Genomic DNA, 26991 nt, shown 5'->3' with positions numbered 1-26991 from the left:
CAAACGATCAACGATTTCGGGGTAGCTACACGAGAAGTTTGTCTGGGAGGTATGTTTTCTTTGTCCAGGCGAGCGATGAAATGAAATAACAAACATTTCATAAGTATCATTAAAGCCATAAACAAGTACAATACCATCCGCACTTAAAATAATAAAACACAGCGTACCTCGGATAAAAAAATTTGAAGTACAAAGAGGTACGCTAGTTAATTACTCAAGAGGTAGGATAGACAATGCAGAAATATTTATAATCACAAGTAAACATTGTGACGAGCGAGGAGGCGGCGCGGCGCAGGACGTGTGCACTTACGTGTACCGACTAGCGTGCTGTAGCGTATCGCAAACGCGCGGACCGCGAACAAAGACATCTGAAATGGCGCTCTTTTATTTAGAGTGGGGGAAAACTGGCGGAGCGCAATAACAGAGAAATAACAACAATCCCGTACCCGACGTATAATTATTTTTAAACGTCCTTTGTTTTAACATAATCTCTTTGTTTTCACTTCCTCGATGCGACATATTTATAGGTATCGTCGCTGCCAGTTCGAGGAGGCAATAAACTTTGTTGCAACGATTTTGGTAAAATGCATCCTGTCAAAAAAAAGTAAATTCGTACACACAAATGTGACTAATGCAATAACCGTAATCGATAAAGCAAGGGAGTAAAATATAGTAACCCCTAATGCAGGAAAATCAAAAATCAGGAGGAGAGCACGTCGATACACGAGTGGAAATATTGAAAACTACTGCGATAAGGGCACCCCCGCTCAGCTCAGCCAGACGGAAAAATACTACGTCGTTCGGATACGATTATTTCTCTATACGAAACGCGAAATGCAAAGTATTCAAATAATTATGGCGTTGAGAGCGCGATATGTTTCCTCCCCCACTACCTACTCCCCGTAGATCAGGGATGGCGAACTAATGGCACGCGAGTCGCGACATACAATTTTGAGCACACCACTGATCTCAAAATAACTATCGTAATCATTATACATTCTACAAAAAAATCAAGGTTTATCAATTCCACCACTTCCTAGTGTGCGCCAAATTAGGCTTGGGGTACCTCCGAATACGCATTAGGATCAGAAAGACAAATATTATTTGATGGCACGTCTATGACCTCGCTAAAGGAGTCGGCACACTGAGACGGGCCGTGCCGGGGCTCAGCGTGCCGGGGCTCATCGCAAAATTCTGCCTCCATACAATTTGTATGGAAGCGGAAATCCGCTGCGCCCCTACACAGTGTGCGATACGTGCAGCCGCTTCCATACAAATTGTATGGAGGCGGATTTTTGCAATGAGCCCCGGCACGCTAAGCCCCGGCACGGCCCGTCTCAGTGTGCTCACTCCTTAAAGGTTTCCTCCGTAAAAGCCTCGTTAATGCGAAAAGGTTCGCCATCCCTCAGCTAGACGCGACGACGGTGCAATAGAATACTACAGATATAGCGAGAAGGGACTTGTTGCTTTGTCACTGTCATATTTACTCGGCGTTGAAAGTTATTACATAAATATGAGCACCTATTAGTTTTAATTTATTTTAACCAAAGGCCTGCGTTATTTCAATATTCCGAGCTGCGTCTTGTTTATTGAAACTTATTATTATATTAGCATAATTATTTTTGTGCATTCCACTCTATATTTCTTGTTAATCTCAATAAAAAAAATCGTTTAATTCAGGAAATAATTAATTTAAATATTTGCCACCTTCTGGTGCACCGGGACCGGACACATGATTTATTTGGAATCATTTTACGTACATAGAATAGCGAGATTTTGGTTATCATTTTACACTAAAATAGTGGTCTGTATTTTGGTGATCGTTTACTATTTTATGTCTGTGAAATGTTACTATTTCTGGTGATCAGTTAATTATAAGCCGTTTTCATTTTCCTCGAGAGTAAGTTCATGAGATTATTATTTGGGGAAACATTTTCACAGTAGGTACTAGATAAAAAACATGTTTTTTCTCTATAATGATTTTCATTTTAACAGCCATTACAGAAAAATATTGGTTGCAAAAGAATTTATACACCACCAATTTACAGTTGAGAACAATTACGAATTGCACAGTAAAATTGTCCAACGATTTCGTATACCACTCAAGTAAAGTAAATCCAAACAAATCCGATACGCCACATAGCTGACATTGGTTTTAAGGACCGTAATGGAAAACGATTAAAGCCGAGACCATACGAGTGGCTTTCTCGGCTTAAGAAATATTCATCATTTGGTCGGTTTTAAGTACTCGGATACCATTTCGAAATAAAACAAATTACTAATTCTACGCCTTATAAACGTATAATTAATATTAAAAAAATGTTAAGCACCGAAAAGAATTATTGACTTGCTTATTCTCTGAAAATCTGAACCCATAGATTAATTTCTAACCTAACCTAAGCATTAAAAAGATACAAATAACACATAATATTTGCTGAAGTAATGGTAATCTCCAAATAACATTCAGCGACTCTTTTTCTACACTTACAAATTGCAATACATACCACAAAACAGAAACACAATCCTAACAGCAATTTATAAAGCGACACAGAAACAAGTAGCTACTCTAAGAAATATCATATCACAAGTTTGCGTCAGAAGCGGAACTTCTGGTATAATTCTGTCTACTCTGCTTCTGGACTACTAGTTTGATGTAGCAAGAAATGGACTCCAAAAAAAGAATAAAGGAGAACAACTAGTACGGGAGCCCTAGAACATTTTTTTTTTATGATTACTAACAAGCAAATTTTTTGTGAGTAGCTACATTTTGATAAGACGAACAACATTTTTATTTTAGAAAAATCTCGAAAGTGGTAACAGAGATAGAAAGGATTTCATACTTTGACTTGATGGTCCTAAAATATGGATTGTTTTATTTGTAGGACAAGGTTACTCTTAAATTATATAACTATTAATCTACCATAATATACACAAAATCAGCTGGTTAGGGTTCCGTTTTAGGGTTCTGCAATCAACAAAACTTAGTTACTGCCACTTGTAATGACTAATGATAATTGGATAAGCAGAAAAAAGCCACAAACTGATTCTACTACAGAGCTCTACGCTAACGTTACGTCCTCGCAAGATGTAACTTAGCGAGGCGCGATACGGTATTATGAATAAGTTTTCAGTTCTTTTCATGAAAATAACCCGAACTTTCTTAGATAAAAGTATAAAGCTTTTTACACTTCAACTTTTCGAGCGAAGAAAATAAAAGCATGCGATGCATAAAACTCAATATACTGATAGGTATTTAAAGTTTAAGTAGGATTCAAACATCTAGTCTACGTTCCCCGCCTGAAATGTAAGCCGCAGTCTTGAGGGGAGATTAATCAGCGAGCGCAAATAAGTACAAGTTAGCTGAGCCATCTTTTAGATTTAGAAGCTGCCTGTTGAATATTAGGTTACTTTTAACTTAAATGCATCCGACCCTCATCAACGAACTACATAAAACCTGAGTGCTTTACTAAGTAATATTTTTTTAATATCCTCCGAAGAAGGCTATCATGCAAGTTTGGAAATTTCGGAGCATTAAATCCTTGAAATGTTAATTTTTTTTAATACCTAAGTCCAATGACCATACAAGCAGATCTTAATTTTCTACCTGTGCGTGGTACCTTTTCATGGTTTGTATCTGAATGGAACTGTCTATTCGGGGTCAGTAAAGTGGATAACTGTAAATCCGTCGAGATATTTGAAAGTAACCGAAATCCTAATATTTAGTCACACGACATAATTTCTTATTGTAAGCTGAACTTTGTTACGTAATGTTTGCAATATAAAGCTTGAAGTCTAATACATTAGTTTGAAACTTCACTTCAAATTCCAATACCTTTACTAGAGTAAACCAAAGTATTCAAACTTCCGCGTCCATATTATATCATTGCTGATATAATGTGGACGCGTCCTACCTTGCAGTATAGAGATCAATTTATTAAATACATATATTATGTATTGTCATTTATTACAAATTTAACTTTAAATAAAAAGAGCTTACAAAGTTACTTGAGTTAACAAAGTTTGTTTCAAGAAACGAGCAACAGGAACTATATTATACTTATAAAGTTTTATTGCTGCAGAAGGAATTGTAAAAAGCATTAATAATTCTACTTTTCTGTCTTGGTTACAATGGAGAATAGGATAATAGAACTCACTTAAGAGCTTGCAACGGGAAAAATAAAGAAAAATTTTAAAGAGGTATTTAACTAGACAAAAGAACACTGTATAATATGTAGTTGAACGATATTGATGTAAAATTTTAATGCTTTTAAAATGTTTATTGTGCTGCCATTTTATGCTACTTAAAGCTTTTGCTTCTGCAAAGTATATTCATATTTTCTTCGAGGTATTATAGAGCAAGAAGCAATAAGACATGCATTGTAAAATTTTAAACAATAGAAAAGGTATTAATAATACACTTATAGATATTGGATTCCGCATATCGACTTCATGTCACAACAGACGTTGATAAAGGTATGGCAACAGCTAATGAACTAGAATATCGCGAGGACACGGATGACATGGTACATGGTAGGGGGCTGGGGAATGTCTGGAGATATGTGCAATATGCATTACAGCCGTGTGGACACAGCGCTCGAGTTCCGCAAGATATATGATGATTCAATCGGGAGACGGAGGAAGCTAAGCCACTACTACATATTCAAGGACCAAGGTATTAATGCTAGAAGCCGCATTCATGTTTTGTCTCATGTGTGTATGGTATTAGATGGAAAGAATTTTGATCGAAACGCCAGAATTACCAAAGGACCAGTCAAAATTAAATATGAACTTATCAATAACAAAAAAACTTCATATTCAAGAGATCAAAGAATAAAAAGCTGAAACAATAATTTACGTACATACATTGAATCAAAATTAAACCCACTGTTGCGTCGCAAATACTCGAATTCCAATTTAAAGTTGTCAAAGAACAAAGGCGATAAATGGATTCAGTCGAATTTGAAACCGGACTACATTAAATACATGAATAATGAAGTAACGGTAGTGTGAGATGACCGTTGATCTGTAATTCTCACACCATGCGGTAACTTCATAAGAAAGCTCCTTTTACATACCACTTAGTCATTAGCTGTATAAACATAACTTGATCATGAATTTGCGAACGATAGGCGAATAGGAAAATTGAGCATAAAGACGAAAAATGTGATACAGATAATTTTGTAGACTTTGGGCCTGTTTCGGCACTTCCTGATAAGTGCTGGATATCCACAACTTATCTGACAGACACTCTATAATGCATCAGGTGAAGTGGTGAAACAGGCCCTTAAGCTTCGAAAAACAAAAAGAATTTCGCACAAACATTACGCGGAAACGGTCGTTTTATACGACATAATATTAGAAACACAATGGCCACTAGTGAAGATTTCAACGGCAATATTTTATCTCTTAGTCAGAAAACAGCTCGTCACAAGTCGACTCCGTTTCCATACATAATAAAGTATATGCAGTTTGAGCCGTATATAGGTCAACAGCGAGTTGTGTGTCGCTTGTAGCACATGTATTAGAGGTCCCCGCTGAGTTTACACTTTTAAGAATAAAAAGGAGCCCTCGCCGCCATTTCAATGGCATAGTAATGAGAATTTTCTTTATTAATGAGTATGTTATTACATTCCGTCATTTTCTAGATGCTGAAAGAATGTTACGAACAAAATCTGATTATCCTTTCACAAGATTTTTTCGTTTCTTATTTACTCCAATATTGTGAAGCTGATGAGTTTGTTTGTTCCAACGCGTTAATCTCACGAACTATTGAACGGATTTTATAGATTTTTGGCAAATAGAATATAGGGATGGTAATAGTCTACTTTTTGCATAAAAATGTTACGGTCTTTGCGGAATTCGTTATTTGCGTGGGACTTCTAGTCCTGCGTAAAACACTCAATTTAAAAAGTAGCAACAAAATCAATAATCATTAAGAAACTCAACTCTCAATAGTCGAAATGGCGTTTCTAATTACGCGAACAAACAGCGCAATATACACCTCATTGTTGGTTGCCCTTTTCAATCTAGTTACGTAATTTTAAATTCGTTGCATTTCCAACGAGGCTCGTATTCGATTAAAAGTTTCGACCCATAATATTGCAACACGAGCTGCCATGATACCGGGGAACCTTCACCTACAATTTTTTTGGCATCGATCACTCGACGGTGCGGATATATCCATTTTAGTTTTATCATTGTTGTATAATAATATCAATGCTAAGTGGTACTATTGTTATGAATAATTATAGTCGTAATCTCCTAAAACAATTCTCTAATGCCTTTCTAATTTTTTACTTGATGTGATAGTAGTAGGTAACTAGGTAATTAGTTACCTGTGTTGTAGATTTTAAGCTATAAATATATGACCAGTCAGTATGACCTGTATATTAATATTGAATTATTTTTTTGTTCTAAATTAGTATAGGCCTACAATATGACACTATAAGTTTGAGTGCCCTGATCGTTAACTGCGTGAATATATTTTAAGCGAAAAAAAAAAATATATTTTACCACTCAAAAGTTAACTGTAACTAATACGCAAACTCCACATAACTACGGGAATGTAGGAATAAGGAAGCGTAAGCAAATGAAACATATTTTAAGAAAGTTTTTGCTCATGGGGAGCTTTGCGCAATTACCTTCTGAAGCTTTATATATTTTACTTGTAATAATTATTATCTAGTAAAAACGAGCACTGCTTATTCTCGCAATCATGTCGTACCTGTGTTTTAACTTTGGCTTTTACATTGAAAAGTTGTAAATTTTGGCAGAATATTTACACAAAAATCTTGAAATTGTATTTAATAGAGTTGTTTTATACTCATAATATTAAACAGCACATTGTTGGAATATAAGCAATGATACATCATCTGAGATGGCTGTGACAGAATATAACGCTTAGCTAATTATATCAGGACATTCAGAGGACGATCAAAGGGCCCTATTTCGAGCGGAGTTTAACGAGCCCATCACTGCCAAGGTCTGCAACCCTATTGACCTATCAATCACTAATTTAACTGTATTCTATTCATTCTAATTGATATATTGAATTTGAAGGACACGAAATAGGCCTTGCAAGTCGCGCCAACTACATGCTCACATTGAGTAAGTACAAAAGGGGCACGAATCACGATTTGAAACTTTCGATATCTTCGATTTTATAGAAAGATGATTTGATTGTGAAGGTTTTGTGCGGAAACTTACAGCCATCGCATATTGTAATAAATACATCTTATCAATGTAAGTAAAAACATGTCATGGTTATAGAAAAAAACCCGAGGGTTTTTAACAAGGACAGGAAAACAGAAAATAATAAAACCATGCACTCAACAACTTAGCCGTCACATACTCTTGTAAATATAGCTCTTGTAGATATTAGTTCAAAACCTGATATAGAAAGCGATCCAAATGTTTGGATTGATGATACAGGCTCAACGCATTCAAAGCATGCGACCAAACAAATATGTGCATAAGACAAACACACCCGGGCCGCGACATCACTGAACGTAATCACAATTTAGATAACTGACACTTCAATGCCGATGATACATTTTCAAACTACAATGTGGCCCATTAAAATCTTCCTTAAAATTTTGAATCATCCAAAGATATACCTAGCTTATTCAAAAGAACGGACGTTGTTCGTAGAGTCCACATACTGAGGATGCTCCGGTGTTGGGGAGAAACGCGCGTCGAGGATTTCAACCTGAGTGGTGGTGAGGGGCCTTGCACGGATTTGCCAACATTATTGCTTGTGTGGTGGTGGTGTCTGCAGGTTCTTGCATGCGACTGTACGCATAGGCAGTGTGCTGTACGCATGCCTATGCGTACCTATACTCACTCATTTACTTAAAGGTGGAAGTTTATTTCGCGGAATATTGGTAAAAATAATAACAAACTAAATTTTAAGCTATGGATTTCCGCAAAGTAACGCCTGATTACATTAACAATTTAAAAGAAATCTGGATTAAGAAAATTGATGACACCTTTTGATCAAAGCACTGTCAGTGAAACAAAGTGCCCTCCTCATAACGGAAGCAGGCTTATAGAATCTCAAATCACTTCCAATTTTTCTTTTGTGTATCTAATCTGAATTCACTTATAGCCAAGCAGATGGCGAAGCGTGGAAAAATCCCATGCGCATAACAATAAAGAATATTAACATTCAGAACCGAACGCTGAACGTTTTGTGCAAATAACGTTAAAGTCGCACCACTAATCACTTCAGCGCAACCTCTTCATCGTTGTACTTACAATTAATTAGATAATGGATTTAATTCCTATTGTCTCGCAGTTTTGGTTCAAAATTTCATCAGCAGCAGTGGGGTACATAAATATTTTCGATAGGCATGGCTATTTCTAATAAACGCGCTAGTGGGTCAATTTGAACGGCCCGCCAGCCGGCAGTCGATTGGAATAAACAACTTTGTTAAGCTGCCAAGTTGACCTGCAAATAGAGTTATAATGGAACTCCGATGACTTTCCTACGCTGAGGTTTATCACAACTTTCATATTATTATAGGTGGAATGGCTGACCGATTGCTTCGAAACACATCTAAACTTCAATTTTACAACGCTGCAACATTTTTTTTTGGCAAAATAGAGAGGTCCGCGATCGAAGGAAGTGGTAGTGGTAGAAATGGAAAACAAATAAAAGTAATATATTTTTTAGTTGCCATGACATTGTTATCGTTCGCGCCGAAGGAAAGGTCGGACGTTATATGAATACTAAAGATAAGGAGATACATGTGAACTAACACGAACATTACCGTCAAGTACACAACGGATTTACGCCAAGTCTGTTCCGCAACGCATCTACGATAAATTACAAATAAAGGGATCAACAGAGGCGCCCCTCTCTACAGTCGAGTCGTCGGAGCCAATGACTTACTGCTACTTCGGAGTTCGGATGTTGTTTCCATAACGAAACACGCGTATAAATAGTCTGTTATTTTTGTTAGGTTTCGCCTATCTCGCATACTCTAATACTACGTGAACAAACTGCGAGCGTCACGTTCCTCGGTAACGTTAAGATCGTCTAAAATGAAAACACGTGCCTCAATAAGTATTTACGTTGAGTTCATTACGAAATTAATTAATTTTAGTAATTAAACATTCTCGAGATCGTAGACACTTCGTATAATAACGCCGTCGTATATTGTTGTACATTTCCCCGATTTTGGTGTACATACTCCTTTGGCCGAACCAATTAAGTTAATTAATGCCAAAATGGACAGAACAAATAAAATCACAAGAAGAAAGTATAACATTCCTGCCGAGGGCTATAACGCTTTACGCTGTTAACGCTCGCGCACGCAAATGAGTCTAAATATCTCGCGTCCCTGTCGTTCGCGCTACTTAATCCGATGTCGGAGCGAGAGAAATATATGCAAATGGAATCGTATAAAACGGCCATTCGGCTCACTGTGGCAAGTCGTAGTGATTGATTAGATGCACCTTTTTTGTGCTAGAGGCCTTTTAGAATCCGGCCGTCTGCGCCATCCCATTGTTTGCGAGTTTTAACATAACTGCGGCGACTACAATGGCTCGCTGGTTACCGAAGGCTGGCCACTAATAAATACCCCGTAATCGTAAACACTGGTGTCCCATCATAAATTCCAGTACTGTGAGATGAAATAAAACAACTTCAACCGAACACTTCTTGGGACTCTACCATCTTACATGCTAGTAGAATTTCGCTTGTACCAGTGTAAGAATATTGAGATTTCTCCTCAGTATCACATGTCCAAAAATGGAAACAACAATTAAAAGCCCCGCCCATGTTCAACAAATTACAAAATCTGCGGGCATTTATGAATTTCTAATTCCTACATTGTTTTCTATTATTTGAGCCATCATTTTCTATTCTGCCAACGAATGTATGTTTAATGACATTATAACATAATATGATTGCAATAATAAACTAGCTCTATCCCAGACGCGTAGAGAATGTCAACAAATTATTAACAATAATTTATAACTCACAATGACTAATAATTATTACATTACGGCGTCTTAATTCCGATTCTCGGACGCGGACTGTATAAGTAGCAGTGTAAAAGCTCGTAGGTCATAAATCACCGAGGGAGAGAGACAGCGAATCGCATCGTAGACGGAGACTCGCGAAGAGAGGGACGGATAGACGTTGCTCAATATGTCAGACCGGCCATGAACCACGGGCGTAAACACTGGCCACGTAAACTAATTTATTTACCACTGCGTTCTTCGATTTATTTTTCATTTTACACACTTTACGTTTGTTTTAAATGTCTCCTCCGTTGAGCACGACGCATTTAAACATTAATTGTTCGGTTGCTAGTTACTAGTTCGTAATCACTTCACTCTAAACATGACGTTACGTGTAGCGTGCTTAAACTCGTTTCTTTGTTTACGACTTTTGTTATTACTGTTTACTTCGAATGCCGGAATAATTAAAAAAATCTTCAAAATTAACGTTTTCAAGTCACTACCCACGCTAGTATCTACTATTGCACAATCCATATTCACCACCAAGTCCCAGCACCTCAACACCGCAGTAAATGTCAAATCCCTTCACAATTCACATCCCATTTATATCCCATACGGCACTCGAGAAATTAGCTCAGCAAACGGCCATCGGTCAGCCGATTTGTTGACGAGCTTGAATACCATTTTGACAGAGACATAGAGTTATTAAACGACACTCGACAATGTAACGGCTGAGTTGACAATGGACGGCGATGTTGGACATACCTGGACATACTGTAAGACAAATATTTCTCTCATTATATTGTAACTCATTGTTGGTAACAATAAATCATATTTCGATACCAGAAGTGTTTTGAAGGTAATTTACAGGAGATTTATGCCAAGGAACACGATCAGATAAACCAGATCATTACAAGAACAATGTAACTACTATGTTATCACTTCCACTACCAGCGTACAAGAATGTAAATGTATTTTTATCTACGTGTCACATTTCACGAACCGATAATTATTTATAGTGGCATAATGAGAAGCATTGTTTCGGAATGAAGTTTCCCACCTGGGCGAATTAGCTGCGAGGGAAAAAAACGGCGAGTGCGACGATAATTAAAATAGAAATTAGAAAATACTTTCACGTAATTGATAGCAATAGTGGCGGTGAAGGGAGGGTACTGGGTAGGTAGGCGAAACTAATTATACGGAGTGCAACACACTCCGCTGATGTTATGTGAGCACGGCGCGCTCGTCTCACCGCTTACCCACTCCAAGAGATATAGAGTATAGACGCATCCGACACCGCTGAATCTCTAGGGGCCGCACCGTATCGGAAAATACCAAATTTTCGAGAAATAAAGAGGTACTTCTCGCTATCGAGTAATATTCAGATGAGCGAAGCGATAAATATTTTTGCAAATGTAGTGATCACATTGAACGGACTAGTGACAAATGAGAAAAGATACAACAAAATATCGTTTTCTCATGACGACAATGGAACAAAAACAGGAAGCCGAAGTCCTCGGAGAGTAAATATTTATATCAAAGTGTGGGTAGCCGCGAATCTGTCAAGTGCTGAGCACGAGTGTTCTGTAAAAGTATTTGTAAACGTACCGCCGGCAATAAATGAAAACATCTCCGAAGCCGTACAACGGGGGACACGTATTTGCATAAACTCGGATGAGTGTATGACAAAAACCCTCGCGAATAAACAGCTCGTGTCTTATCCGAGCACCGTTAAATGTGTATTCGAATCTAATGTTTTGTTGTGAATAAGAAACTGCTATATTTACTTCTGGAGGAAGGATAAAATTCAGAAATAAAGGTAACATAAGTACGGCAAATGGTTGGACTAATTAATCAATAATTAAATCAACAACTACAAAAACAAAACATTTTAGGTTTTGTTATCTAAATTCTAAAGTAATAACCTTCACTCATTACATGCAGGGAATGAAGAAAGCATAATATTATGATAACTAACCCTCGCATAGGTGCAGTAGTAATGACGGCAGGGAACTTTACTTTTTGCTGAAGAAACCCGCCTAGGCCCTAGATCTTTTCAGACATTTTATTAAAAACTTACAAAAGAATCGTCTCTGTGGAGAAAATACTCACCGGCTCGACTCCAACATCATTTTGTGTGGTCTGAAAAAGAAGAAAAGTACACAATTAAAATTTATTCAACGGCATAGAGAGGTATGACAGAAATTGAAGTGTTGAATTCGTGATGTTAACAACAGCAAAATGAGATAAATTGTAAGCCACGATTCGAGTCGGCCTTGACACAAGAAAGATAGCATTCATATAGATAAAATATTTAACTTAGTTATACTTTATAAATAAAAGTAATATCATGTAAGTGAACAATATTTTCTTAACAAAGCAGTAAATAAACGTTCGTGACCTCCTTTCCGTCGCGCCCGCGCCGGTGGCTTCGTAATATTATGATAACGTGGACGTATCGTATGAAAAAAATGTACGACGGGTCCTAAACACCACCCCGATATGCTTAAAAAATCACGCCACACCTATCCGACTGCCAATCATAGTGATAAATGGATATCCATTCAATTAGCCCCAGCCGCGCCGTATTCATAGCGTATTACCATAAGTATACTACAAAAGATTTGGATTCAGATTAAAACCGTACACCATTAAGTAAATATTTTGGGGCACGTCTATATATAACTAAATGAGAATGCGATAATAAAATATTAAATTGCATCGCCTCAACGCGATGACGTTAGAAAAAATTTAATATTTATGTAAGTCGAGCAATAGCAGTCGCTACGAAAACATTTACAGTACAAAAGGCTAGCATCACAGAGGAGAACAATGCCGCATCTATCGCTCCTACTTCGCACTGAATAAAATCAGAAATTTAAATACGATATTAAATAGAAAACTGAATAGAATCGAATCGGATAGACACGAAAGCGATCACGATAATCTTCGGGAGACCGGCGCCGATATCATCCATTGGGTATTAATCGCTCTCCTCCGGGAATATCTTTATCGTGTTATTTCGCGTCCCCCGCGGCCATTCCGAGTGAACCATCGATACGCAGAAACAATTACCGAGGGCAGAAATGAATACAATTTGAGCACCTTCGATACCGAAAAAACGATACGATTAACTCTCCGCGTCCGAGACGAATCGTTTAAAAAAGTTCAAAAACAGTTTAATGTATTGCTATTTGCTACACATATAAATTTGAACTGTTTTGAATGCGCATTCAAAATAAAAATCAATGGACGTAGTTTCGGCCGTTGGCCTATAGAAGCTTTTACGAGAAGTTTCGCGACGCTTTTTCTGTCTGTAATAAATAAGCATTACGCTAAACATTTTTTAACAACAAACAAGTACACGACATTCCCTGATATATAAATCGTTATTACTCATTTATTACCTAACCTCCAAAGCACTCCCACACTCTTAGTGTACGAGTCATACTCGACATGACGCTGGCTCATACAATGTTATCGTTTATTTAATGGAGAAAAGTAGTTTCACTGTTCATTTATTCAGTAGGTTTTTTTATGATATCTAATTTTACCCGATAGATACAGTAAACGAGAAAATTATTCTCGCTCGTCTAAAAGTGCGTCACGCATGTTAAAATTCAGGTCAATCTACGCGTCCATAAATAAGATGTTCACTTTTTGTCAGCGTTGTAAAAATAACGACATAATTGCGTATCTGCGGCGGCCACGACCGCCTCTATACGCGGTAATTTAGATAAATGTAGTCTGTAGTCTGTAGAACAGATTCTTAGGGAGCCATCACATCGGGAGACTGTATTGTCGGGCGCGTGTGATCGGGCCAGTACTGCCACAAACACCGAACGTCTATTTATAGGAATTGATACATTTCTGTGCCGCATCGCCCCGCCCACGGCGCTCGTCAATTTATTCTAGTGGATATTACTCCGTAAATGTGGGTTAAAACATTCAAAGCCATCGCAATAACAAATATTATCCCCGAAATAAGATGGGCACGAACGGCGAGTAACATAAAGGCCAATTATTATATTTTATCATCACTACGAATAATGAGCTTTTCAAGTACTACGCGCATTTTATTCGTTTGCGTTAATCCTCAAAATATGGGAGTGAGAAATAACGAAGGACGCATCATTGGTCAACATCTCATTTCTTGGAAGAGCGGTCGGATTTAGCTACGACTCTGTAATCTTGACTTACGTATTACCTTGAAGACAGTACGTTGATCCTACATACGTAGTTCTCGCCGCTCCAAATCGAATTTCATCAATACAAGTTTTCGGACGCAATCCGTTTAGCAGCTACACCTTTTATAGTATTAACTCTATCATCACGATAAGTCCCAAAAATTTACACACTGATTTGATTCAAATTATTGTTCTTTAAATTGAACGTCTAAATAAAGACTCTATAGGTAGAGTTTGTTTAAATTCCAGTGTAAAATTCTGTTTTCAGAGCAAAATAATAGTCAATAACATAATTCTAACCAAACCTAACCCAACCACCAGCGCAAAACCGCGAGGCAGATACAACCTGAAAGTGAATCCAATGCATCTGGTGAATGGGCATCGTGGACCACCCACGGTTAGAGGTTCCAAATGGTCCGAACTCCGAACGCAACCACGAGTTTTTCTATTTGCATGCTGGTAATTGATTATCGCATGTAGCAAAAACTTTATGGTTATATTTCGAGAAAACATGCGCGAGGCTCGTAGAATATGGACGAAGTATGATTTATTAATGGTCGGTCCAACTGTATTTCAAACGGTACTTTCAAAAATATATCGGGGCAGTGCAATGAAAAAACTTCATTCATGATTTGGCAAAAATGTGGACCGTCCGTTGAGTCGGCTATTTTTTACAGCGCGACGAGGAAATTGAAACTGACCTGTCTTTTTTCTATTCTTTTAGAGTATTTTAACACTTATCTATCCTCCTAGCAGAAATTATAAATGACGCTCAATGCAACTTAGATACTATCAGTGCTTAAGCAAATATTTATTACGAGATACAACGTTACTCAAAACTCCACTCGATGTTTCAACAACTCTGCATTGCTGTCGATAACGACAAGTTATCAGTTGTTTTTCTCAATCTTCAATTGCTCTATTTATAAATTCCTTATCAATTAGAAATACCACTAATGAAATACCTCTATTATAAGCAAGTAAGTACTTCTAAAATCTTAGTTACAACCACAAATTAATATAGTATGTGTGCAGTTATTTACGTAAAATCTATTTCGGAGTTCGGACACAGAATCTCAACTGCCGATGTCAAAAGAAATAAATAACATTTTGATCCAGGCGTACTAGTCAGCGGGGCTAAGCCACAAGCCGTCATTCTATTTTTCAATCCCGGGACAAGTAATCCAACTGATAAATCCATAACATCCAGTGTTACTTTTATTTTGTGGTCGGAAGCTATTCGTGGCATTCGGAAAGTCATTCCCGGGAACAATTCTGTGCATTCGTGTCCTTCGCAGCCATGGTTTATTCGTTAATTAAACAATGGATAAAGTGAGGCCTACGCGCATAAAGTCTCAAATACTAGCAATATTTATCGCAATAAAGCTATCGCAAATCTTCGCACATTGTACACAACTATAGTCAATACACATGTAATATTCAGCGGTGCGATAAGACGGCGGCGATATCTCGTGCGCTGGGCGGGCTGGGCGCGGGCCCGCTCACACATCACCCGGAGATATATTTGTTCTGGAAACGACAGAATTGAACATTTTATCGCCCCGAACAGGTAAATTTGCAATTACCAAAATTGTTTCTCGGCGTGCCGCAAAAAACGGAGCCGAGCCCCTAAATTTTCGCCTCTAAACCGCTGGCGTTTGGGTCCACGTTACTCTCGACGTCCGATCAAAGCGCACCGACACGGTTTCTATTTTATTACGAGGAGATTGAGTCGGAATCGCATTGAAACTGAGGATCGGAGTCCGAGAGGAGGACAAAAAATGGAGTGATCCAAACGGTCGAAAAGAAATAATAAGATTTTATATTAAAATTTAAAGCCCTCGGACACGGGTATGTTTACGAGCACTAATCGATTTAACGACTTAGTAGTTTTAATAAATTGGAGAATTAGGTTTATTAGTCGCTACAAATGTATTGCTACGCACCTAATGAGTATTATCACATTGTTAGGGCAGTAATGTTCGAAAGGAAAAACAGAAAACCAAGTTAGGTAGTTCGTATTTTTTGTTTGCATTCAATGCGCTGCCAGATTTAAACGGTTGCAATAAAGTTTTATAGCGATCGGTTAAATGGCTACTAAAATTAACTAACAGTATAAACGTAACAATAAAATTTCAAAACTCCAGATTTGATTTCCCAATAATTGAAATGATTACAATGTTGACTACTGCTGCAGTAACTGGTATTTCACACAATATTTTGGGGAGTTTTAACTTAGGTAATTAATAGTTTTTTTTTTCTTAAAAAAATCTTCGGAGGTAGTAGAGGCACGAATCCTTTATTTATTTTGTTGAGGCTCGTCGGCGCGAGACTTGTAATTTAGTGTTGATATATTAACAAAATTATAGCAGAATACAAATTCCTCGGAACCAGCCTTTCAAATTAATGCTCGAAAACTAGTATTTTCTTTCACGGATTATATTGTATGATATTTTGTACGTTGCCATGTTAGTCTTGTTCGTCTCTGCTATGTAATTTTATATTAATCACTGTTTTTAAAATACAATTATAATTATTATGTTACTTGATATTTCACATTTACTTAATTTTAATCGAAAATTCTAATTTGTTTATTTTTTACATTTCGAAAAATTTTGTCCTGATCCTGGGTACTAAGAAAATAAATAAAATCCACTATCACAATCTTCGTCCATTTATCTGTATATCAGTGGCAATAATTTGCCAAAGTGCAATTAGGCACACGTCTATCAGTTTCCATTGAATTGCTTTCAGCGATTAGCCCGCGGAAAGGAGGATGTATTTGTGCTACATTTCCACTACAATTTCCTGTCTTCGTATTGTAGTCACACAGTTCACTACTAATAGTACCAAACTCCAAAGTGTACTTTTCGCTAAATAAATTTTTGGTGCCAAAAAGGAAAATGTATTTATGACAACACATTTTTAATTGCAGCGTTTTATGATAATAGTTCCTTAACTATTTTCTTTTTATTACTTAAAAATTCGCAATTACCAATACTCAATTTGATGAAGAATATAAATATTATTCGCTTGGTGTAAAAAGGTAAGGAAACCCTAGTAGAAAATCTACTTCGGCGGGACAAACGAAAGAGAATAGAGATACATCAGCTCATTAGCGAAACGGGTCAACATCTGGATTCTGATTATTTTTGAGATGTCGTCTTGCGTTTAATAGAGTTCTTATACAATGCTTAATTAAATTATACGTGTGCCTCATACAAACTTTAGTTTGGTCCGATTTTTAGAGTTCCGTAGCCAAATGGCAAAAAACGGAACCCTTATTTGGGTTTGTTTTTAACTATTCGGTTTTTGCACCTTTAATAGAAAAGTTAGCAATATAACTAATAACTACGAATACTAAAAAATAACTAATAATAATTTCGATTAAATTTAGCGAACTTATTTAAACAGGTTTCTTTCTTAGGTAATATTCAATTTTGCATTTTTATAAGAATAGTTAGAAATATCACTAATAAACTAGACATTTTCAATTTAGCAAGGAATAACCTCACACTCTTTAATAATATGCCAAGTAAAATGATAAATCTGCTGACAATAATTTGAGTAATGAAAAACTCCGAGATTCTACAGAGAAGATACTAATCTTTGGCTGCTAGCCATCTTGTTAAAATCTAAAAAAAGGCTTTCAAAAGGTTTTGCCGTATGAAAATTAATCTCTTTAATGTTTTGCAGGGTTTTAGATTTGGGTCAATAAATCATGTTTAAAAAATTTTCAACTCATTGTAGAGATTGTATCCACCAGAGCTTAGTTTAGGGTACCATTCGTAATACTATTGATACGAATATTCATTTTGATTGTACTCGCTATCCATACTTCCATATCCATACTAATATCATAGTAGTACATATCCATACTAATATCATAGTAGTACATATCCATACTAATATCACAGAATATATATTAGTAGTACCAACTAATATTATAAATATGCGAAAGTGTGTTTTGTCTGTGTCTGTTACTTTTTCACGCCCAAACCGCTCAACCCATTTTCCTGCCTGCCTAGCATACGCCAACGAGATATCAGATATCTTACTCTACATGTTTTCTCGATGTTTGATGGTTTGTCTCTTCATCTCCATTGACCCTAGCATGACAAACATTTCATCATCCTCGAAATAACATATTTTTATAGAGTTTTGTCGAGATAATGTCGAGATTTTGACATCTTTGAGGATACTTTTTATCCCGGAAAAATTTGCGGTTAAGGAGTGAGCACACTGAGACGGGCCGTGCCGAGGCTCAGCGTGCCGGGGCTCATCGCAAAAATCCGCCTCCATACAATTTGTATGGAAGCGAAAATCCGCTGCACCCCGACACAGTGTGCGATTCGCGCATCCGCTTCCTTTTGCGATGAGCCCGGGCACGCTGAGCCCCGGCACGGCCCGTCTCAGTGTGCTCACTCCTTTACGGTGCGATAAACGAATTTTAGCGCAAGGGGGTTACGGGCGACGTCTAGTATTACAAATTACAATATTACTGAGTACGGTACGCCACTGCGACGTAAGGATAATTCGCGTAGAGATGAACCTGGGCGTCTCGAGGTCGCCGGAGCAGACGAGACACGCTAATCATATCAAACGCCCGCTGACATGTCATAACTAGACAGCTCGCTCCATTTTGTCTCATATATATATATATATATATATATATATATATATATATATATATATATATATATATATATATATATATATATATATATATATATATATATATATATATATATATATATATATATATATTGGAATCTGGGAATTGGCTAAAACAATTTTCATGAAATTTAGTATATAAGGGGTTTCGGGGGCGATAAATCGATCTAGCTAAGAATCATTTCTAGAAAATATCATTTTCATCGGATACCGAGCAAAGCTCGGTCAAACAGCTAGTTAATCGTAAGAGGATACACCAGGGGCTAGAGAAATAAAAAAAAAGCACGTGTAATATCTATAGCGGTCTCCCTTACCTCAAGCCTATACCGCAGAACTCGATAGAGACAACTGCAGAAAATCCAGAAAATCAACGATTCGTTGTCCCCTGATTCCTTCTCCAAAACTTAACCGATTTAAGTACTTTTTTCATTAAAGATTTAAAAAAGGCTTGAGCTGTGTTCCTATGTTTTGCTTTTTTTTGTATAATCTAGCCAAATCTGTTTTCTGGACGTTTGAATACAGCGGAAAATCTGGCCATTTTTTTGGGTTTTTGAACGTTCATATCTTATTTAATAAATAAATTATGAAAAAAAAGAAAACATAGGGACATCGTAGATATTCAGGAAAAAAATTATAACTCTACTAGCATTATCCAGGGAGGAAACAGGGGACAACGTTTGTATGGAAAAAAGGGCGGTGTGGACTCCTCGTAATGAGCATACGTGCTCTAATGACCTAATGAGCATCTAAATATACAAAATCTATAATGCACTGGGCATTGTCCTTCCATTATTCAAGTTCCTAGGGTGCACAGAATACAGCCTCTTGACAATTTGACACATCACAGTAAAACACGAGTTCCCTGGGTTATGTTACGTCAATACATTCATCACCAACACTTAATTAGCAGTCGTCATTTTTACATAGTTACATCTACTCATTACTAGTTAAAACGCGACCGAAGTTTTTAATTGCGATCCTTTTTCGAAAGCAGATCCGAACGATAAGCAAAATTAAAAATCTCTCAACAAGTACACGGTAAAATTGACAAAGTAATACGTGGGTAAAGTGATGAATAGCTCATTTTCATGAAAAAGCTACACAATTTGTTCCATAGACGGTAAATTATAGCGTTCGCTGTCTTCCATCAATATCTAGAAAGTTCTCGCGCGTGTATAATGCACCACAGACACCTCGCGGGCGGATTGAAAAGTGAATACATTAACTTGGAAACTAATTACTTAATATTATGGGGGAACAGCGCGAAATGCTAAATAGCGTCTCGTCAGTCGTCAGTCGTCACCTTGTGCGTGTACCACGGTGACAATCTAAAATCGCATTTAAATCTATACAGTTTAACTGCCGCACTCAGAGACGAATATTAATTACATGATTGTAGTTTTTAGGGTTCCGTAGCCAAATGGCAAAAACGGAACCCTTATAGATTCGTCATGTCTGTCTGTCTGTCTCTCCATCCGTATGTCACAGCCACTTTTCTCCGAAACTATAAGAGCTATTACTATTGAAACTTGGTAAGTTGATGTAGTCTGTAAACCGCATTAATATTTTGATACAAAAATGGAAAAATTATTAAAAATCTAACTGAAACAAAAAAATATGCGTGTTGGGTACCTATGGCTAATAGGTCTTCAAAAATTATATTGAGGTTTCTAATATCATTTTTTTTCTAACCTATAGTTTGGGAGAGAGACTCTTCCAAAGTGGTAAAATGTGTGTCCCCCCCCCCCCCCTCTAACTTCTAAAGTAGGGGCATGATAAGTGTAAAAAAAATATATGATGTACATTACTATAAAAACTACCAACGAAAATTGGTTCGAACGAGATCTAGCAAGTAGTAGTTTAAGGTTTACCATTTATATGGTAAATGATAAACCTTAAATTAACTTTCATTAAATCAACTGAAATATAAAAATAAATCAAAAACCTTTTAATTTCATGAAAATAAACCTTATTGCTGCTGCGGAACCCTTCATGGGCGAGTCCAACTCGCACTTGGCCGGTTTTTATTATTCGTAGCATAATATTTAATTGTAATTAAATGAACATTTTGACATAAGCTTCATACATTTAGACCGGCCGCACATTGTCCGAGTTCTGATCAGAAACAGTTGAATTTCGCCGGACCGCCACCCCGCACACTATCCGAAATATCCTTCCGGCGAGTTCGAGCTCACTCAGCTCAGTACGAAATGTAAGAGACAGCGCGGACGTTCAACTGTTTCGTATCAGAAATTTCGGACAATGTGCGGCCGGGCTAAAAGTCTTGATTTTATGCTTCAACTCCCAAGCGGTCACATTCGGCCGCGATAACAATACATTTCTACGAATCCACGATCGAGGATAATTAAAGTTAATCATCATTAATTGCCTCTGAGTGCAGCCGTAAGACACCTTGTCTTCAACTGTATTTACTTGGATAAACTCATATAGGTACCGTGAGTTGAGACTTGAGGGGGACTTAAGTAGAGTGTAGACGTTTTAAACTCTTTGTAATAAAAATATTTACTCCTACTAGCTTATGTTAATCTATGCTCAAGTGGCTTTTTAGTGTATCAGACAAAGACAGCAATCTTACCGAGGATTAATTTCTATCATAATATGTATTATGTAGAATTAGCAATAATTCCAATATTGGAACATGGATTTGAATTTATAATGGGGTTAAGACAAAGTTTTTATTTTCTTAAGTACTCTACGGTACAAAACATATTTTAGGGCCTGTTTCACCACTTCCTGATAAGGGGCCGGATAGGCTTATTTGACAGATTATCCATACTCTATCTGCCAAGTTAAGTGGTGAATAGCGTAAAACAGGTCCTTAGGGTCGATTTTCAAATATTCATCAACTTCCAAATACGTTATGCACGTTAATATACTCAAATAGGCTACCTCCTAATTAGATTTTATAAATAGAAGAAACAAGACTGTCACTAAATAACATCTCAGTACAAATATAGCTCATATCAATTTCCTTTCTATAAATAGCAATATTAAGAGCTATACCTATAAGGTTTCTTTAATTTGTTACAGATCAATGACACGGAGGGCTCAGCGAACATATATTTTATGGTCCAAAACACGAGGCTAATCATACATATGATACATCTCATATTGCTAAGTAATATGATGTTTTGTGACTCCTCTCGCGAATAGGGAATATTATAAGGTCGGAGCAGAGGGCGTCACTAGCACATACAGTAAAATATAATCTCGTAAGTAAGTATTCACATACGGTTTTGCTCGATCGAGCAATCACGTAGAGTATATAAAACCACGGCTCGGGCTTTCGTCCACACATTCAGTATTGCTACGACTAATAAAAACTAAGGACGAGTAACTGTGTCAAAAATTTGTCAAGCCGGCTCGATTCGAGCCTTTAAACTGGCGAGCCATCGAGCGGTGAATTATGCGGTCCACACGGTGGTTTTTGCTCGATTTCGAGTAAAACTATCGAGCAAAACCGTATGTGAGTACTTAGCATAACACACGTCATAAGGGGGCGTCCACAAATTACGTTTTTTCTCAACAAAATAATACTTCCAAAATAATAATTCCAAGGTCCATTTCATCCTGATTGTACCTACGTATGCTTAAGATTTAATCGCATGCATAATAGTTATAAGATTAAGATCATTCACAAATTCTTTCGAAAGAAAATCTACTGTCAAACCAAACTTTACGTAAGAAACTTACATTTTGAAAAATCTCACGTGATATTTGTGGTGGGAAGGGGGGTTGAATAAAATCTCAAGAAATCTCACCAGGGGGGGAGAGGGGTGTCAAAAATTCAAAACAACACCTCAAGTAATTTGTGGACGCCCCCTAACTCATAATATTGACAGAAACATTGTCAAACGTCGACCAAAACTTGTCGGTGATATGCTGGTGCTGCCTCTAGCGTAAAACATTGCAGTAGTACAGGGATTCCCAAACTTATTTACATAAAGAAAATTTTTGGCGCCCCCTTTGTTTCTCCTACTTTTAAACTACACATTACACAACACCCCCATTTTTTTTAGTCCCACACCTTCCCTTTAGGCCTTCAGCGCCCACAAGGGGGCGTTATCGCCCATTTTGGGAAAGGCTGCAGTAGTATAATATACTATTCCTATTGAATCGTAGATACTTGGATTTTCTTTTTGAATTGGGTCCACTCTGTGTTAAACTTTATGTCATTTCACTCGTTCCTCGTATTTAAGAAAGTTAAGGCATGATACTTCACAGGGTTCGTACACAATATTGTAAAAAGTCCTTGAACTAAAACATTTTTGTCATTTTTTCCAATATCAGTGTTATCAAGAACAATTTTGTAGGGCTTTACTTGTGATCTAGGACAAGCAATTTTCACATCATATCGAAAGCCTTCCATATACCTTTTTTCGAGTATTTGATTGAATAGGCGGCGACTCGACAACAATGTCGGTTGGCAATTTGTTGCCTTTAGAAGAAAATACTTATCTGTATTTCATTTACAACAACTGACCTATATTTTTAGAACTGATCCATTTTACCCTCGATGAAAACAGAGGGGTTTTATAAGTTTGACATGTATATTTGTCTGCTTGTACCACGAGTTTAACCACGAATCAAATTACCCTAAAAATTCTGAACGACGTTCTCAGCAATCAAAAGGTCTTATTTGAGCCACCTGCCGAAGACGATTGGATTGAGATGGGACACCTTGAAATTTTATTACTTAAGTAAACAAATATATTTCAGTAATAAAATAGTTTTTATTGCTAACATTAAGTCCCCGAACATAAACAAATATGACCCGAAGCTTTTAAACAAACTTCGTTAAGAATAGAAGCTCGCATTCTTAATTTCATAACGAGCATAAAGCATTAACGAATATAAAGGTGATCGCACATTCATCAGCAAGCACGCGCCGACCGCGCCGCATTTTAGAATTCGTTGTATGAAGTGATAAATATTATATATTATAATTATGTATTATGAAACCTCGCACATTCGTCCGCAGTCCGCACCGTCCGCGCCGCTATTCGTGTACCTATTATGCGGTGCGTTCGACGCGTACGATGCGTACGGTACGGTGACAAATGTGCGATCTGCTTTAGGCATTAGGTTTAACAATTTGATTTATATTAAGAGGTCGACTAACCCCAAAAAATCAAACATCGTCCTTCTCTCTTCACACTCACGCCCGTCTTTCATATGCCAGGTGAAAAAGAACGACGCGGATACATCACCAAATTAGTTTTTTCTCAAAAACTCGATAAACATACAACATTTTTAAATCCGCTAGGTCGATATCTCAATGATAGAATTTTATACAATGTGTTAAACTATTAACTTAGTTCAATGCACGGTTATGGCAATAAATGGAAAATTCGTGAAAATTAGCTGCATCTTTGTGATTTTTTTCTATCGAGAAAATTTTAAGATATCGTGTTTTTGCTCAGATCGAATTTTCGGAAATATAATGTAGTATCTAATTTTAGAAAATGAAACAATTCGGGGCTTATTTTCAATTACAAAAATGAATTATAAAATCGACACTTTAGGGTTAGTCGCCCCCTTAATAACCTTTTTTTAATCAGGTAACCGCGATAGTATCAGGTGCGGTCCGAAGGGGGTGGTCACAGCCTCACAGCGGACATGACCCTCCCAAAATCTATGGTCAAATTGAAAAATCTCAAAATCTTGTCAAATAATTAAAGGCTAGGCAATCCCATAAGAGCGATAATTTTTTAGTGACCCCCTCTAAAATTTCAGGCTTCGACCGCGCCTGGATAGTATAAAATCTAAGGTCCCATAATATATCGGAACTCGGAAGGCTGCTCGATCAGACTGATCACAGGCCGATCTGACCGGAGTAATTTTGGTTGTTTCCGTCCGATTCCTATTCAAATCCGGTAGGTACTAGATTCTTACTATAAATCCTACAAACAAAGGCAACAAACACCCAAGTCGGTGAAATATGATTTACGTTTATAAATGCCTTTGTGTATACGTAGTACGCACGTTCAGAGTTATTCTACCTCGGAGTTCCTGCGCATGACCCTTATGTGGTGCACGTAAGGTCCGGTCAGAACTCAGAAGTGAGATCGTATAACACGGGCGCAATTGATCGCGGGCGTGTCTACACCAGCAGCGGTGGGACGGGACCACTTGTCAGCTGTCAACGGCGACCTTGCGCGAGCTACCTTACAGCTTTTTCAGACGGCCATCGGAAGTCGGAACTGTATCATAAGCTTAAATCATGTCGATCCTGGCTACACAGGAGATACAGTGGTGGGAATGTGTGGTGGGCCAAAGCCCGTTTAAAAAAAAAAAAGCTTAAATCACAAGGAATTTGAAAAAGTAACTGTCATAAACTTGGCTTGGCGGTATTTTGGCGGGCATGTTAAAGAGTGACGTTGTGCTTTTATACTCTTTCTGTGTTACTTTGGTTTTCGATGTGTAAGATTGGTAAAACACTAATTAAAAACCATTCATTTCTCTTTTTTGTCAGGGATTAAGAACGAACACTGCGAGCAATACCGCCAGAATGAGAATAGTTTTCATTACAAATCATGTTCCTAGTTTTTTTAACCTCTACGGTAGACTACAATAAACCATTTCTTATTTACTGTTTTACATTACTCGGGTGACGGGTCTGAACAACGCACTAGGTGAGAGAGTCCGAGTAATAAACAACTAGTGTAGAGCTTTTTATTCGTCCTACCTTTTTCTAAGATTTGTGTACTCAGAATTAATAAAAACAACCCGAGGCGAACAGAATTACAACAATAAAATTGTTTTGCGACTCCAGAGGAATTCGCCAATTTTATTCAAAAAGTTACATTTAAGTTAGAGGAGATTAGTGAGTTAAGTGACATCGAATTACGCACTGTCAAATAAATTTCTTTTTTGTTTTTGTTTATTTTTTGCGACGATACTGGCGACTTAGACTTTTCAGACAGATATGGGATGGTGGAGCAAGACTGAGTATTTAAGCAAAATGAGGTACTTGAGGGAGAAATGCCCAGCAAGAAGATGCAAGAAGAGGGGTTCAGCATAAAATGTTGCTGCGAAAATTCTGCTCTAAATCTTCGGTTTCTCATCTTTCTCATTGTTTGCATGCGGTTTTCTAAACTTCTTCCAAAGACGGAACACTAGACTTTGCTTTACTAAACATCAGTCATTTGATACTAAGTTGCCATTACCATCTATACTGCTAAGAACCTCAGGTTTATTACCTTCCTCATCGTCTGTATATGATTTTCGTTGACTTTTGAAAACTACAAATACAAAAATTTTCTACAAAACAAATATAAGATGGCCATCGCCCATTGGCCATTTGACGCCAAGTCGCCATTACCATCGGTATTCCGAGCAGGAATTGGCCGGTGACAGCGCGTTCCCACTCTTGCGCATTGTTTGTAAATAAGGGGTGCTATTAGCAAGCGCAATGACCATGATATACGCTGGCCCCTGTATCTGTCTTCGCACGCAAACTCACTGGACTATAATAGCAACCTGCTTCAACCATCACACTACCTTACTAAATTACTACACATATTATGCACAAAAAAACTCGTCTATCGAGCGATAATCGCACATTTTTTCGAGATGAAAAGTATGATATGTCCTTTCCCGGGACTCAAAGTATCTCCATACCAAATGTCAGCAAAATCGGTAAAAGACAGACAGGATACATAGACACACTTTCGCATTTATAATCCTACTTATCCTACTGTAGTATATAAATAAAGATGGCCGCTTAGGTACTTAGGTAGACAAGTGGGGGTTGGAGTGGTCGCTCGACTTCGGTCTGATGATCACTTCTACACCAGCCGTCACCAGAGTACTAGTGTCCAGTTATACGTTATTTCTGTGTTTAATTCACTGGCCCAGACATTGTACATACTGTACACCTACTAATATTATAAAGGCGAAAGTTTGTTTGGATGTATGGATGTATGGATGTGTGGATGTTTGTTACTCTTTCACGCAAAAACTACTGAACGGATTTTAATGAAACTTTACAATAATATACATCAGAATAATACATAGGCTACAATTTTAACCGACTTTCAAAATGGGGGAGGTGTTATGTTCGTTTTCTTATATTCAACGATTACTCCGCCGTTTGTTAACCGATTTTCAAAATTTTTCTTTTGGTATATAGGGTATC

At 37.3% G+C, this 26991-nt stretch overlaps 1 protein-coding gene across 2 annotated transcripts in view; it reads right to left on the bottom strand.

The window, feature by feature from the left end:
• Window positions 1-26991, bottom strand: part of LOC121726676 (AF4/FMR2 family member 4) — a 229147-nt gene that overhangs the window by 136942 nt on the left and 65214 nt on the right. For both annotated transcript variants that reach the window (XM_042114140.1, XM_042114142.1), the window contains one exon: window positions 12082-12111. In XM_042114140.1, the coding sequence (XP_041970074.1) occupies window positions 12082-12111 (30 nt within the window). The remainder of the gene's footprint in view (window positions 1-12081; window positions 12112-26991) is intronic.

The sequence above is a fragment of the Aricia agestis genome, chromosome 4 (assembly GCF_905147365.1).
Source record: "Aricia agestis chromosome 4, ilAriAges1.1, whole genome shotgun sequence".
Classification (NCBI taxonomy): Eukaryota; Metazoa; Arthropoda; class Insecta; order Lepidoptera; family Lycaenidae; genus Aricia; species Aricia agestis.
This window is presented reverse-complemented; position numbering and strand designations above follow the sequence as displayed.